The following is a 16,735-nucleotide window of genomic DNA, read 5'->3' as shown; positions in this document are numbered from 1 at the left end:
AAAGGAACAGACCTGAAAAGTAGAACAGCACTGCTAAATATGTTTCAGGCCTTAATTTGATCACACATGAAGACTGTTTACAATTCTAGCACCATTATAATAGAAAGGATAGGGGGGAATTGAACATGGCACAATAAATATTTGGCAGATTAATAGAAGAAGGAAAAGGTTACTGCCATCCAGGAAAGAAAAAGATGAATGATTATTCAATGGAGGTTTTTAAATCTTTTGGAAGATTTTGATAGCATGTACAGAGAGAGTATGTTTTGCCTTGTATGGAAGAACAACATTGAAAGCTCTCAAAATAATCACTTGGAAGTTATGTAGGGACTTCAGAAGAAGACTTAAGATCAGGTTAGCCGAGTACATGTGGAAACAGTCAATGGAGAGTTTGACGTAAGGAGGGGTAAGAGGAGTTTTGAATGGATTTGCACAAAAAGTTGGGGCGAAAAACGTACATCTGTGCTGTGCATTATATAAAAACACCATTGCCTGTCATCTTTTTTGATGTTTATTTTACTTGTTCTTAATCTTGAAAATGTTGCTCAAGGAGATTTTGATAATTATTTAGTAAGTAGGGTTTGCTCATTAAATTATTTGGGTATAAGAAGACCTTTGATCTGGTTGGCATGGTTAGCACAGCGCCATTACAGTGTCAGCGACCTGGGTTCAAAACCAGTGCTGTCTGTAAGGAGTTCGTACATTCTCCCCGTGACTGTGTGGGATTTCTCCAGGAGTTTCAGTTTCCTCCCACTTTTCGAAATGTACGGGGATTGTAGGTTAATTGGGGTATTTGGGCAGCACGAACTCATAGACAGGAATGCTCTGTTACTGTACATACTAAATGTGTAAATTTAAAAAATTATATCTTTCTGGCCGTTAGAAAATATCTTGTATCAGCCAATATTCTAAGAGGCCATTGAACTTTTGTTTTGCATTACTCAATAGCCTTCAGCATGATTGAGTGATAGCATTTCTCGCTCTGACTCATGTGACTTGGGGTTCATATCTTAAGTGTAAATTCCACGTTAACACTTCAGTTCAGTATTGAGAGATTCTGCACTGTTGCAGAAATGTTTTGGATGAATTATTAAATTCCATACATATCATGTTCAATAGATCATTGATAAATATCTAGCTGTATATTTACTGCCTGAAGAAAGGACACTACATCCTTCATCCCACAAAGATATTCACGTAAAATCTATTACTGGTGCCTTTTGTAAAAGAGATAATTCATGTTAAACTGTTGGCAAACACCAGAATCTGATAATGGAATCCATACATCATTGCGTTATGATGATATCGTTACCACCTTTTGTGTGTGTAATGGCATTTTCACTGAAGGCTTTTCTTCATGGGAAATTATTGTAAAACCCCTTTAAAAGATCAACTCTGTGAAAAATTTATTCTTTAAAATAGAATAAAATAAATGTGACTTGCTTACAATTTATTTTTCTAGCCGTGATGCTTCTGTTTTAATCAAACCTGTGCTTTATTTTACTTTTTTTAGCTGGCTTTTTCACCCTCCAGCTGTGCTGAATCCAAGAGGAGTTTGGTGCAGTTTGGATAATGAAAGCCAAGGCCAGGCAATGGAAGCACCTAGTGCTGATTGGAATACTGACATGGGCACTCGTCGTCTTGCTGCTGTTTTCATATTTCACAGACTTCAAAGCAGATGAGCCTCCAGCCAGCTCTTTCACAAACACTGAGACCAGGCGGCTCTTCCCCATACAGGGTAAACTGAGAGCCATTATGGGAGCCTTCCCAGATCCAAAGGCCTCAGAAAGTCATCGAGAAAATAGTCTTTTGCTTAAGGATGATGAAGATTCTGTTCGTTCATTGCATATAGATTACTTGAATGATCCCAATCTAAAATGGACCCAAGATGATAGTGTGGAGCAATTCATGAAAAGTTTGAAGAAAAAGATCAGTGGACAGCTGCAAACTCAAAACAGCATGGTGGATATGAGAGTTAAAGTTCTCAGTCAAGGTGGCAATGGCTTTGAGGAATCAATTATTCAAGATGCAAAGTCTTTGCCTCACGAAACAGTAATTCATAATAAGGAACGATCAATTTACCCACTTGACCCATTGCTTGAAAATTTAGATTCCTTTGACCCAGAAGGCTTGGAATTTTCAAGATCCAGTTCAATGCTTTTTAAACTGTGGAGAGGAAATATTTCATCAGCGATGCTGAATTCTCGGTTACAAAAAGCAATGAGAGATTATGTGAATGAAAACAGACATGGTGTCCACTATCAACGGAAAAGTGAGGCTGAGAAGATGATTGGAGAAGATCTCCTCTGCGAACTAAAAAACAAAGTCAAACTGAGAACCATTGATGGGAAAGAGGCTCCATTTTCTACATCTGGATGGAAAAAGCACATTCCTAAAATTCCTCTGGCTAAGATCAGGATTAATCCACGAGGGTTCAGGAATTGTGCTGTTGTTGCATCTGCTGGTGCAATATTAAACTCATCCCTTGGAGAAGAAATAGGTAAGAACAGAAAATGTTGTCATTTAAGGTATACTTTTTGTTCCCGACTGGGACTTTTTGTTTGGCAGCAGTGGTTTACATGTTGAAGAACAAGAAGCCAATATCAAGTGGGTGGGTGGGTGAACAAAGGTGGTGAAAACAAGCATGTTTTCATTGGGCTATGAAGTGACATATGGTGCAGAGTGGAAGATTAGTTTGTCCAGCACATACAGTCACTGCTTGGAAGCAGGGATTGGAAATATTGGTGAGAATTTTCTTCAGAGATGGTAAAAAGGCAAAACTGGAATGCAGTTTTTATATTTATAATTTAACTGGGAATCTTGACAACTGCAAAGGCAGTTGGCACCAAATTCAGCAGAGAAGTATCAAGAATAATTTTGTAGGGAATGGGAAGCAAGAGGATTTTGTACAAGTTTGAAGGGAAAGGGATTTTCTTTTAAGTTGGAAGAATTATTTTTCAAGTAAATCAGGTGGATTAGTTTACATAAAACTTTGTAATCAATCTTGTATGTAAAACAATATTAAGTAGGGATAGCAGAGCAGTAGTATATGGGTGTTTGCACATCAGAGAATTTTGATTGTGAGCTCTTGGTCTAGTCTTTTGAAGCTGAAAAAAAAACACGAGGAAGTTTGTTCATTAGACATTTTAATTTAACTGATCCAGTCGTCAGTAAGAGAGTGAAGTTCTTTAGATGTCCCTTTAGAACAGAGGTGTGGGGACATTTGTTCAGCCAAGGGTGGTAAATCCATGAAATTCTTTGCCAGAGGTTATTGGATATATCAAATCAGAGATTGATAGGTTGTTGTTGATTATTAATGGTGTCAAAGATTATGACGAGAAAGCAGGGCAATGGGGGTTGAAAGGAAAATGGCAGTGACTTGATGGGCCAAACGGCCTAATTTTGCTTCTGCATCTTATGGATAATAGATTGCTATAATAGTTAGATTAAAGTGGTTCTTACAAACAAAACTTGGGCTGGGTAGCTCCATCCTCAAACACACATTGGAAATTAACGTCTATGCTTTAATATATGGAGTAAAAGGCAGACCATGCAATCGTGTCTGCCTGTCCCGCATCGGACTTGTCAGCCACAAACGAGCCTGCAGCTGACGTGGACTTTTTACCCCCTCCATAAATCTTCGTCCGTGAAGCCAAGCCAAAGAAAAGGCAGACCATGTACACGTCCCTTCATATAGCGATGACTGGGTACAAACCACATTTGATGATGATAATGATGGGTTATTTATTGTTCATTCACATTGTACCAAACAGATACTTATAAAGAAAAATTATAATAGTAAACCAAATGAATTGTTAAAAGGGACAATAAATACATACATTAGATCATAAATATTCACAGTAATTCTTGTGGAAAAAAAGTGACTTGCATTAGGGCAGTTCTTTTGTGCTGTTAGAACAGAATATGATTAGCTTGCTAAGTTGAGTGTCAGGAGTCCGACAGCTATTGGAAATAAACTGTTCTCGAACCTAGAGGTGTTGGTCTTCTGGCTTCTGCCAAAGATAGTAGTAAGAAGGGGTTATGACCAGGGCGACGGGGGCTCTTATGATGTTAGCTGCCTTCTTGAGGCAATGCCTCGCACACATATCTGCAATGGATAGGAGGTCAGAATCTGTATGGACCTGGCTACCTTCTGCATTCCTGGCAACTTGAATTATCAAACCGGTCTGTGGTGCAACTAGCCCATACACAGCCTGCCTTTTAGAAGATTGATAGTGTTTCCGATGACATGCCAAATTTACTCAGACTCCTTCAGGTATTGGTATGCCTTCTTCATGGTGGCCTCGATGTGCTGGCTCAAGGAAAGGTCTTTTGAAGTCAAAAGCTATGCTCCATGGAATTCTAACTTCATTTAAGTATTGATCTTGAGTAAATTTGATGTGAATTGAGCCACTAACTCAGAAAAAATAAAATATACCAATATTCTGCCTTAGAATTGTTCCTCAGCGGATATAAAATATATCTCTGAACTATTTGTTAAATAATTGACAGGACCAGTAATGAAACTGGAATACTTCACCATGTTTGAAATGGTCTTTCTTTTAAACTTGTCTCCTACTAATTCCTCCCCTCGCACTCTCTCCCCGAAAGATTGGTTGCACAAGTCAGAGCTATGTGTTTGTAATGCGATTACAATGATTTGGATCTTCCTACACTGGGCCAGAAGCCTAGCTGTCTGTGATCACTTGGGGCAGATACGACGTGCCAACCCGACTGGCCATCCAGACATTTGAGAAAGACCACGTGGTTTCAGAAGCTGCAGAACTGAAGCCTTACCCCTAAATGCCTTGAGAGGCTTGGCAGAATCCACAGCTTTGTCTTCTTCTTTGAGACTTAATGAAAGTAATGTGAGTGATGCAGCAACGTAGGATCTATGCCATAAAACATGAGGAAAAATGCTTTACTCACATTTCTTGTTGACACTTTAGGGCTAAGGAAGATGATTTTTCCCCCCCCCCCCCCCCCGCCCCACCATTTTAATGAGGTGGTGAAAGCTTCCAACCTAGGATCCACAGACTCTGTCAAGCTGGTGTAGACATCACTTAGCAGATGATGGTTCTGCCATCCTTCCACTACTTGCAATGGCCTTCCTGAGCTCAGCACCTTCCTGGGTGCCCCTTCCTTGTTTTCTGTTATTGTAATCTAGGAAGCCCCAGCATTAGTTGATAATGTGATTTTTTTTTTCACGGACACCATGAGAATGTTCTTGAAGTGTTTTCTACACCCCCTGGAAATCTTGTGTCATGGTGAAGAGCAGAGCAGAATACTTGTTTCAGGAGTTCTGTTGACAATTTGGCGCAATACAGCTGCTTTTCTGGGATGATCAGAGCTTGATGCTGTGCATATAATCCTGGGAATGGGAATGACACTGTGTGATAGTACAGATTCTATCAGACTCCTTCAGGTATTGGTATGCCTTCTTCATATGGTAGTGTAGGATGACTGTGGTTGGCTGAGAGTGTAGCCACACCTACTGGCAGGTCTTAAAGGATTGCTCCTAGCCAGACCAGGTCATTCTGAAGACTTTATTTAAAATTTTATAACATGAATACAATAGAGAATTACATTTAAAGAAAAATTAAAAAAATTAAAATGGTATGATTACAATATTACATCAGAAAACTACACAAAATAACCCCCCCCGTTAATTGTAACACAATATTAGTAATCTAACTTAAAATTAGTCCAGCCCTCCCCCCCCCAAAATAAAGAGTGAAGAGTTAATAAAATTAACAATATTATATATGGAAAAAAAATACCCACTTACAAAAAAAGAAATAAAACTTAACCTAAAAAAAATTCTAACAACAAAAAAATTTTTGTTATCAATACTAAAATATCACGCTTAAACATATATTTAAATCAAACTTAAATGCATATAATTAGCAAACGGAGTCCACTTTAACTTATAAAAAGACATCCTATCCTGAATTGAAAAAGATATCCTTTCCATAGTCAAACAAAATTTCATCTCCAAATACCACTTATCTAAAGTTAATATATTTTTATCTTTCCAAGTAAGTGCTATACATTTCTTAGCCACGACTAAAGCTAAATAGATAAAGGAAATCTGATAATCCTCTAAACCTAAATCAATTAATGATTGCATGTTCCCTAATAAAAATATATCGGGATCTAATACAAGATGGATATTATATAATCTGTTAAAAATAGATTGAATACCTTTCCAAAACTGTTGCAATCGATCACAAAGCCAAACAGTATGCAAAAAAGTATTGGCCGTCTGATCACATCGAAAACAAGAATCCAACTTACTAAGACCAAATTTTTTAAATTTCTCAGGTGTTAAATATAGCTAATGAATAAAATTATAATTAATCATCGCTAGTCTAGCGTTAATTAATTTCCGAATACTATTCTGACAAATTTCCATCCAAGCTTCTTCAGCTATTTTATGTCCTAAATCTTTTTCCCATTTCCACTTATCTTTATCCCAGTCTTTTTTACTATCAATTTCTTGTAAAATACAATACAAATCAGATATATATCCCTTTTTTGGTATTGAAGGTACATATTCTTCAAAACTTGATTCAGGTAATAAAATCATATGTCGACCACATAACTGTTTTACAAAAGATCTTAATTGATAATATACAAATATAGAATTTCCACTAATACCATATTTCCTTTGTAATTCGTCAAAGGAACAAAAACAACCCTCAGAAAAACAATCAGATAAATTTTTTATTCCCTTCTTTTCCCATTGTTTCAAAGTGGCATTGGAGACCATAAAAGGAACAAGTTGATTATTATATAATGGCAATCTTCCAGAATATATATTTTTAAGTCCCAATTTTTTAAGTTTACTTGTCCATAAATTCAATAAATGTTTCAATATTGGCACATTGTAAGTTCGTAGTAAATTTTTATTCCATCGAAACAAAAACTCATGAGGAAGTTTTTCTAAAATAACCGCCATTTCTATCTTTACCTAACTAGGTGGGGTGTCCATATTCATTAATGCACAAAGAAATTTAAATTGAGCTGCTTCATAAATAATGCTGAAAATTCGGTAATCTTAAACCTCCAAATTGAAAAACCCACATCAATTTTCTCATTGCTACTCTCGGAAATGTTCCCTTCTATAATAATTCTCTAATCGTTTTATATAAGTCCTTAAAAAAACTTTTTTTTTAAAAATAAGGAATTGATTGAAACAGATATTGTATTCCAGGAAAAATATTCATTTTTATGGTATTAATCCTCCCTAGTAAACCCAAAGGTAGATCCCTCCATCTAATCAAATCTAATTTAATCCTTTTTATTAAAGGAAGATAATTAATTGAGTATAATTCTTGAAATTTCGTATTAACATTAATTCCTAAATATTTAATTTGTGTAGTCCACTTCAAATTTGTAATATTTTTATACACTGAATAATCATCTTTACAAATTGGCAAAATTTCACTTTTAGCCCAATTTACTTTATAACCAGATATTGGCCATAAATTTCTAAACATTCTTGAATTGCAGGTAAAGAAGTATCCGGATCCACCAAATATAATAAAACATCATCAGCAAATAAATTAATCTTGTATTCCTCATTCAGAACTCTCATACCTTTAACATTTTCATTTTGACGTATTAATTGTGCTAAAGGTTCAATAACTATAGCAAATAAAGCAGATGACAATGGACATCCTTGTCTAGTAGATCTTGTCAAACTAAAAGATTCTGAAATTTGGCCATTAACAGCAATTCTAGCCTTCGGGCTATTATATAAAGCCTTTATCAATCCAATAAATGAAGAACCAAAACTAAATTTCTCAAGTACTTTGAACAGAAACTTACATTCCACTCTATCAAAAGCCTTTTCTGCATCCAATGAAACCACTATTGGACAATTCAACTGAAATTTAGATTTATCTATCAAGGTTATTAACCGTAAAATATTATCTGACGCATACCTATTTTTTATAAATCCCGTTTGATCACCATGTATAATTTTAGGCAGATAGTGAGCTAATCTATTAGCCATAATTTTAGCTACAATTTTATAATCTACATTTAACAACGATATTGGTCTATAAGAAGAAACCTGTAAAGAGTCTTTATCTTTTTTTGGTATAACCATAATTATTGCGTTAGAACAGGACTCAGGTAATTGAAAAGTATTATAAGTTTGTTGTAATACATCATTATAAATAGAAGATACATCAGCATAAAAAACTTTATAAAACTCTATAGAAAACCCATCTTCACCAGGTGCCTTTCCATTCGGCATATCTCTTATTTCTATTTCATCGTCTGTAAAAGGTTTATCTAACTCTTGTCTATCTTCTTGATTCAATTGTGGCAAGTTAATATTTTTCAAGAAAGAATCTATTGCATCTCCAGTTACATCTTTACATTCTGAAGTATACAATTGTTTATAGAAATTAATTCCTCATTGATATCCTTTTGATTAAAAGTAATACCTGATTTCTTTCTAATCGCTGGTACAATCCTAGATAATTGTTCCTTTTTTAATTGCCATGACAAAACTTTATGAGCTTTCTCACCCCATTCATAAAACTTATGCTTAGTTCGATTCATTAAACATTCAAACCGATATGTTTGTAATTCATTATATTTAAATTTTAAATTAGTTAACTGATTCTTTTGCATTTCGGTAGCATGTTTTTGAAATTCTTTTTCAGTAGCAGTTATCTTTTTCTCTAAGTCTTCAATCTCTTTAATTCTCTCCTTCTTTACTTTAGAGGCATAACTGATAATTTGGCCTCGCAAAAAGGCTTTCATTGCATCCCATAAAACAAAATGACTAGAAACAGAATTACAGTTAATACCAATAAAAATTTCAATTTGCTGTTTTAAAAAACTAATAAATTCTGGTTTTTGCAATCTCTCTTTGGCTTGGCTTCGCGGACGAAGATTTATGGAGGGGGTAAAAAGTCCACGTCAGCTGCAGGCTCGTTTGTGGCTGACAAGTCCGATGCGAGACAGGCAGACACGATTGCAGCGGTTGCAGGGGAAAATTGGTTGGTTGGGGTTGGGTGTTGGGTTTTTCCTCCTTTGCCTTTTGTCAGTGAGGTGGGCTCTGCGGTCTTCTTCAAAGGAGGTTGCTGCCGCCAAACTGTGAGGCGCCAAGATGCACGGTTTGAGGCGTTATCAGCCCACTGGCGGTGGTCAATGTGGCAGGCACCAAGAGATTTCTTTAGGCAGTCCTTGTACCTTTTCTTTGGTGCACCTCTGTCACGGTGGCCAGTGGAGAGCTCGCCATATAACACGATCTTGGGAAGGCGATGGTCCTCCATTCTGGAGACGTGGCCCATCCAGCGCAGCTGGATCTTCAGCAGCGTGGACTCGATGCTGTCGACCTCTGCCATCTCGAGTACTTCGACGTTAGGGATGTAAGCGCTCCAATGGATGTTGAGGATAGAGCGGAGACAACGCTGGTGGAAGCGTTCTAGGAGCCGTAGGTGGTGCCGGTAGAGGACCCATGATTCGGAGCCGAACAGGAGTGTGGGTATGACAACGGCTCTGTATACGCTTTTTTGCAATAGCATAGTATTAAATCTCCATCTTGAAGCTTTCTGAACATCTTGTGAACTCAAATATTCTAATAATAGTAATGAATGATCTGAAACCAATCTAGCCTTATACTCCACAGATGTAACCCTATCCTGCAAATGTGCTGATATTAAAAAATAATCAATTCTAGAAAAAGAATTATATCGCGAGGAATAAAAAGAAAAATCTTTCTCTGTAGGATTAACTCTTCACCAAATATCAATTAAATTCAAATCTGCCATCATATTAGTCACTTGAATTGCCATCTTAGACTTCTTAATTACTCTTGGGTACTTATCCAATAAAGGCTCCAATACCACATTCAAATCTCCCCCAATCATTACATTAGAGATCGAATGTCCAAGTAATAAAGACATATCCACAACAAAAACTGTATCTTCAACATTAGGAGCATAAACATCAAGCAAAGTCCATGCCTCATTAAAGATTGTACAATTTAATTTTAATAATCTTCCACCATTTTTCTCTTCGTTCTGTAACTGGAATGGTAGATTCTTATGTACCAAAATTACCACACCTTTTGTCTTAGAATTAAACGAAGAATAAAAAACTTGCCCAACCCATTCACGTTTGTGTTTCAAATGTTCCTTATCTGTTAAATGAGTTTCCTGTAAAAAAGCAACATCAACTTTTAATTTTTTTAAATAAGTAAGTATCTTCTTATGCTTAATAGGTTTATTTAAACCCTGAACATTAAGAGAAGCAAACTTCAATTTAGACATTTCTTACACTCAAAAAACACAACAACAAAAAACAAAGAAAGGAAAAAAAGAGAGAAAAAAAGGAAGAAAAAAAGAACCCCCCCAAAAAAAGGAAAAAAAAGAAAAGAAGAAAAAAAACCCTTAATTCCCCTTTGAAATTACAACCAGAGACACAAAAAAAATTATATATTAAAAAAAATTAATTATTTTAAAAAAGATAATAAAAAAAAGGCTTCACTCCCTAACCCAAAAATTAGAAAGAAAAAAAAACAGGTTGGAGGTCACAATTACCTCCTCCTGTTTAAACCGCCTAATGCGGTAACTCCCCCAAAATATTGGGTGTGAGATAACTCACATGCAGCTGGTGACTTCTGGGAATTAGTGCCCACCCAGTTCCCTCTCCCAACACCCATCACTTATTTGAAATCTTCTCAACAAAAAAATAAAAAATAAATTTAAAAAAATTTTTTAATCAACTTTGCCATTGCGACCACCGTTTCTTCCATTTCTTCTAGAAATCTGATTCCCATCTCGCAGCTCTGCCCTCTTTGGAGACCGTGGAGGACTACGTCATTCCTGGAATTACGTAATTGGCAAAGACTGAGCAAAATCCATAGCTTCTTTAGGATTGTCAAAGAACTTTGGTTGATATCCATCCTGAAAAATCTTCAGTACCGCAGGGTACCTAAATGTTGCCTTATATCCTTTTTTCCACAGCAATTCTTTCACAGAATTAAATTCATGTCGTTGAAACATAATTTCCTGACTCAAATCCGGATAGAAGAAAACACGATTACTCTGAACCATCAAAGGAGATCTATTTTGCTGTGTATTTCTGATAACCATACATAAAATAGTCTCTCTATCACAGTAATTTAAACAGCGAACCAGAACAGGTCTTGGATTCTGTCCTGAAAAAGGTCTTCTTCTCAAAGCTCTATGAGCCCGTTCCAATATTAAACCTTCAGGAAACTTATCTTGTCCCAACATTTGTGGAATCCATTCAGTGAAAAATTTTCTTGGATCTGGCCCTTCTATACCTTCTGTCAAACCAACAATCTTCACATTATTCCGTCTGGATTGATTCTCCAAATAATCAACCTTTTTTGCTAGATTTTTATTCTGAATCTGTAACGTTTCAATTGTTTTATTCACATCTTGCAATTGATCTTGTACATCAGATAATCCTTGATCACACATCTCAAGTCTTTCAATAGTTTCAAATTTAAAAGCTCCATAATCAGCCATCTGTTGAGTATTAACATCCACCAATGCATTAATCTTAGAAGTAAGATTGTTCATAGATTGCATCATTGAAGAATATATCTTATGTTCAAGACTCTTGAAAAGTATATCAGCATAAGTGGATTCAGACATAGTGGGATCCTGCTGTTCTTGTGGAATCAAAGGACCTTCTATCCCTTCCTTTAATTTAGTAGCTTTTCTTGCAGTTTGGCTCTGTGTAAAAACCCCTGCCACAGACCCCCAGAAATGTCAGGAGGCTGATGGTCAGGGTTACCTTTAAGCCAAATCTCATTAAAAAACTTTGTTACATCAGTATCTGGAAGAGACGTTGTAACTGGTGGTGCACTTTGCAGTGCCACCGCTATAGCAGTCGAATGACAGCTCTTTAACTCTCCAGCTGGTGGCGCCCCAGCTGATTCAGCTGTCAAAGTCTCAGTAACAGCACTCACAGTGGGCGTTGTGTGAACTACATGCACCTAGCCAGCCCTTTGTTCTAAAGGCTGCCGAGTGCCATCTTCAGAGAGCCCTACCGGTACAGAATGGAGCTCCAGTGCCGAATCCTGCGCTTCTTCTCCTGGATCCATTCCACGCTGAGTCCTAGCTTTTTGTAAACAGGTAGGCTCAGATAATTTCGGAAAATGTAATTTTTTAACAATCTGTTGATGTTTCCTTTTACTTTTTTTTAGCAAATGTACCATTAGGTGTTAGTTCAACACCTCATACTATTTATAAACTTTAAAAAAAGTTTTAACGGGCACTTAAAGACAAAACAATAAGTCAGAGTCAGGAGAGGACTGGAAGGCACGACTGTTCCTTACGCCATCTTGCCATGCCCCCTAGACCAGGTCATTCTGGACTGGTCGACCTACTTGTGATATGCTCCAATCTTTTAGTTAATAAAAGCCTTGGTTTGGATCAACAAGTCTTTTGTTCTTTTGACGGGCATTACACCCTGCTTCACCAATATCACCATAGAATTTGAAGGATTTTGTGGAAATTGTGTTGGTACATTGTTTGGAGGAATCTAGAGTAAGTGGTCCATGTCTCTGCAAACTGTTGGATCATGAGTTTGGTGCAAGATTTAAGGACTAGGTTTAGCAATGACTTTTGTCAACAGTGTCTCCCTCTGCTGAGTTGTAACTTATAGCATATGGAAAATGACCCATATTTTCCATTATCTTCCCTTCAATCTTGTTTGTTGGGCTGACAGTGTTGTGCAGCTGGGGCAGAAGATCTCTGTCTTCATGATGCAGGGTGCAAGCTCTATTATCTCTTGCACCTCACTAAGGGAGTCAGTGATGACTTGAAGCTCAGCTTCTGCTTCATCTGTATAATTTGGTGACTGAGGCTGGAGAAATGAACAAGAGATTCATTCATCATCTCCACTCCAGAAACAAGATCACCCCTCCAAATACCATGTCATCTTTGATTGTCAGATACCTTCTTTAGAAACTGATTTTAAACTTACTCTTTCCTGATTTCAACTGATCTGAGACCACATGTTTTCAGCTGATGTATAATATACTTGCCTATTAGTGTTGTATCACAAGAAGCCATGCTGAAGGCAGAAAGCAAAAATCAACATTTATCCTCCAGGGCCTTCCCTTTATTATTGGGGCTGGTCCATGGAGTCTGAACGAAAGCCACCCATCACATTACCACATTAATAGGGAATTAGAAAATGTTACTTGGATTTCAGTAGAAATGGAGTGAAGCAGTTTCTGCATGTTTGACCTAACCCAAAATTGATAGAAGGCCTTTATCACATTGCAGAAAATTTTGGAAACCTCTATTGTAAGATTTTTTTTGATAGCTACAACTGTCTTTGCTCCATTGTTAGAATTTGGAGTAAAAGAAACTGTTGGAAAAGCTCAACAGATTGAGTTACATCTGTGTTGACAAAGGATGGTCATCGCTTCTGGACTGTACATCAGGACTGAGAGTGTAAAGGGAAGATAGTGTAGAGAAGTGAGAGGGACAAGTGAGACAGAGGGAGTAGGTGAGAGGTGGAATTAGATGAGTGGAGGATAATGGGCAAATGGACCAAGGTTGAAGAAGTGGAGGGACAAGTTTTGATATAAGGGCTGGTATATGATGAGTGGAAACAGAGATGGCAGCTCTAAGACACCTCCTCATGCCTTCTCTGGACCAGGATGATACTACCAAGTACTAGGCCACTATCTCTCAGATCATTACAGATCTCATTGCATCAGGGGATCTCCACTCCACAGCTTCACCCCAATGCTGCACTGTCCATACCTACCTCTTCCCCAGGATTCACATACAAGACTGCCCTGGTAGCCCATTGATGTTGTTGCACTAAACTGTTCTCTTTCTTCAGAAAGCATGGGTTCATTTCTGCAGTGTTCACTGAATCCTTGCCATCATTTTATTCATTTCCCACACAATTACTCTCATCATCCCTGTAATCAGGAATATTAACTTTTGCAGCTCCACCCCCCCAACCTCCCACGCCCCCCCCTTCTCTCCTCCACCAGATTCCATCTGCCCATCACCTACAGACCTTTGCCCATCAACCTTTGTTCACCTTCCCTATCATTCTTCCACTTTGTGCATCGTCCCTCCCTTATCTGGTCCTCCCCATCACTTTGCCCCTCCTCTCTCCTGTCTGGTATATTTCTTTTTTGTTTCAACCCTTCAATTCGCAGCCTCTGTTTCAATACTCATCCCTCCTCCCCCACTATCAGCCACCATCTTCTCATCGTTCACAACCACCCCCCCTCCCCAAAATCTGGTTTCACCTACAATCTAACAGCCTCTGTGACGCACTCCCTCATGTTTCTATAAACTGCTTATATTCCCTTTACATTTTTGGTCCAGATCCAGGGTCTTGACTATCCCTCTGCCTCCTGAGAAGCTGCTTGACCTGCTGAGTTTTTTCACTTTTTTTTTGCTTTGCTCCTTTGTGTTTTCTGTCTACTTTTAGAGGAGATTTACCAGGATATTGTCTGAATGGGAAACAAACCTTATAAGGCAAGGTTTGTAGAGCTGGTACTTTTCTCTTTGGTGCATAGAAGGATAAGAGGAGACTTGATAGAGGTCTACAAGATTATGAGAGGCATAGATAGGGTGGACAACCAGCACCTGTTTCCCATGGCAGGATCAGCAAACACCAGAGGACAAAATCAAGGGAGGGAAGTTTAGGGGAGACATCAGGGGTACACACCTCTCTGGTTATCTAGGCCAGAGGGCATTTGCTATGTTGAAGTGAGGCGAGCATCATAAATAGACCAGGCAGAATGCGGAACCCGATTAACCTTCCCGAAGAACTGCAGGGAAGCAGTTTGGTTGAGCTAGTGGAGTTGTTCTAGTGAACCGGTGTGGACTCGAAAGGTCGACATGGCTTGTTTCTGCTCCGTAAATGGTTATATGGTAAGAGTTTTTTTTTACACAGTGTTGTGGGAGCCTGGAATGCCTTTCTGGGGAAGGTAGTGGAAGCTGAAACATTGGGGGCATATAAGAGACTCTTAGATAGACATGGATGAAAGAAAAATAGAGGACTATGGAATAGGAAGAGTTTAGTATCTTGTTTGGTAGGGAATATATGGGTCAGCACAACTTTGAGGGCTGAAAGGCCTGTACTGTGCAGTAGTCTTCGATGTTCTATATGAACTCATTAGGTTTTATCTCGTGGTCTCATTATAATATGTATAGGAACATACCAGAATTGTTCATGTGCTGTGGAGAAGGTCATACCTACCACTGGAAGTGACAATTAAAAACATTGCAGTAAAGATCTATTCTGCCATCTTGTGGATATAAAGATTTCTAAGTACTTATTTCACAGTTGCTTTGTCTCAATCTAAAATTTAGGTTCAATTGTTTACAGAGTGTATTTCAGATTATATATGTGAGCTGAGAAATGGAGGCTGTTTACAGTTGTCAATTGACATGAGTTGATATCCTGCATTATGAATTTTGCCATATTCCATATAACCATATAACTGTTCCATTCTGCATTTTTATAATATGTAGCAATAACTGCTAAACTATGCAAATTCACATCTTTGGTCAGATAAGAAATGTGCAACTTTCGAATAGATTTCAGCATTAACTTGCCTCAGTTTCCTTTTTTAATGATTAAAATCAACCCTGGATTTTTCAATTTTCTATAAATTGTTAGTGAAAGTACTGTTCATAAACCAAAACAAATGCAAAATCAATGGTCCATTCATTTTTAGCAATAGAGAGGGTAATAGAATCTGCAGATGATACACTAAATTTTAATATAGCTGCTTTGTGCTGATTGGTGATTAGTCTAATAAATTGGATCATGTTATTATCAGGACATTTGCAATTAAAACTCCATTGCTCTCTGACAACAACTTTAGTACTAACTGTACAAAGACTTGTGTAATGTCATTCCAGGTTAAACAAATATATATTGTTAGCTTTCATTTTCTGAAGGCAGGGTTGAATAAATAGTGTCATGCAAATCTATTCTCTTGAATTCCTGAATAAATGTGAAAATTGTTATTTGTTTTTCAGATTCCCATGATGCCGTCCTAAGATTCAATGCAGCCCCTACACAAGGTTACGAGAAGGATGTTGGAAGCAAAACCACTATCCGTGTAATTAACTCACAGGTGAGTGCTCACATGGTTTTATGGATCTTTGCTTCAACACCTCAACTAAGGATGGCATGGTTAGCATAATGGTTAACGCGATACTATTACAGCGCCAGTGACATGGGTTCGAATCCGGCGCTGTCTCCTCGTGTCTACATGAATTTCCTCCAGGTGCTTACATTTCCTTCAAAACGTACGGGGTTTTTAAGTTAACCTGTCAACTAAGGTTAGTGTAGCAGTTTGCACAATGTTATTGCAGTGCCAGTGACCTTGGTTCGAATCCAGGCTGTCTGTAGTTTGTACATTCTCCCCATCTCTGCTTGAGTTTCCTCCGGGTGCTTATGTTTCCTTCAAAATGTACAGGGATTGTCGGTTAATTGGGATATTTTGGCAGCACAGGCTTATGGGTCAGAGGAGCCTGTTACCGTGCTGTGTCTCTAAAATTAAAAAAAATTAAATCATTAATGTACTTGTCTTTAAATGACCATAAGGTGTTGAAGTTTGAGATGGAATAAAGCTGGTCTTTTTTTAGTCACAATTAAAACTTGAATGTCAGATAGTCTTGTTAATGTTTATTACTTCATAATATTGTCAGTGTTTTATTTTTAGAAGTTTTCTAATGTTTTG

At 37.5% G+C, this 16,735-nt stretch overlaps 1 protein-coding gene across 1 annotated transcript in view; it reads left to right on the top strand.

Annotated features, from left to right (window-relative positions):
* The first annotated feature begins 1,532 nt into the window (after positions 1-1,532).
* Positions 1,533-16,735, top strand: part of st6gal2a (ST6 beta-galactosamide alpha-2,6-sialyltranferase 2a) — a 35,029-nt gene continuing 19,826 nt past the window's right edge. The window contains exons 1-2 of the mRNA XM_069891133.1: positions 1,533-2,500; positions 16,029-16,126. Of these exons, the coding sequence (XP_069747234.1) occupies positions 1,573-2,500; positions 16,029-16,126 (1,026 nt within the window). The 5' untranslated portion in view covers positions 1,533-1,572. The remainder of the gene's footprint in view (positions 2,501-16,028; positions 16,127-16,735) is intronic.

The sequence above is a fragment of the Narcine bancroftii genome, chromosome 7 (genome assembly GCF_036971445.1).
Source record: "Narcine bancroftii isolate sNarBan1 chromosome 7, sNarBan1.hap1, whole genome shotgun sequence".
In the NCBI taxonomy this organism is placed as follows: domain Eukaryota; kingdom Metazoa; phylum Chordata; class Chondrichthyes; order Torpediniformes; family Narcinidae; genus Narcine; species Narcine bancroftii.
Note: the sequence above shows the minus strand (reverse complement) of the source record. Positions and strands in the feature narration are given on the sequence as shown.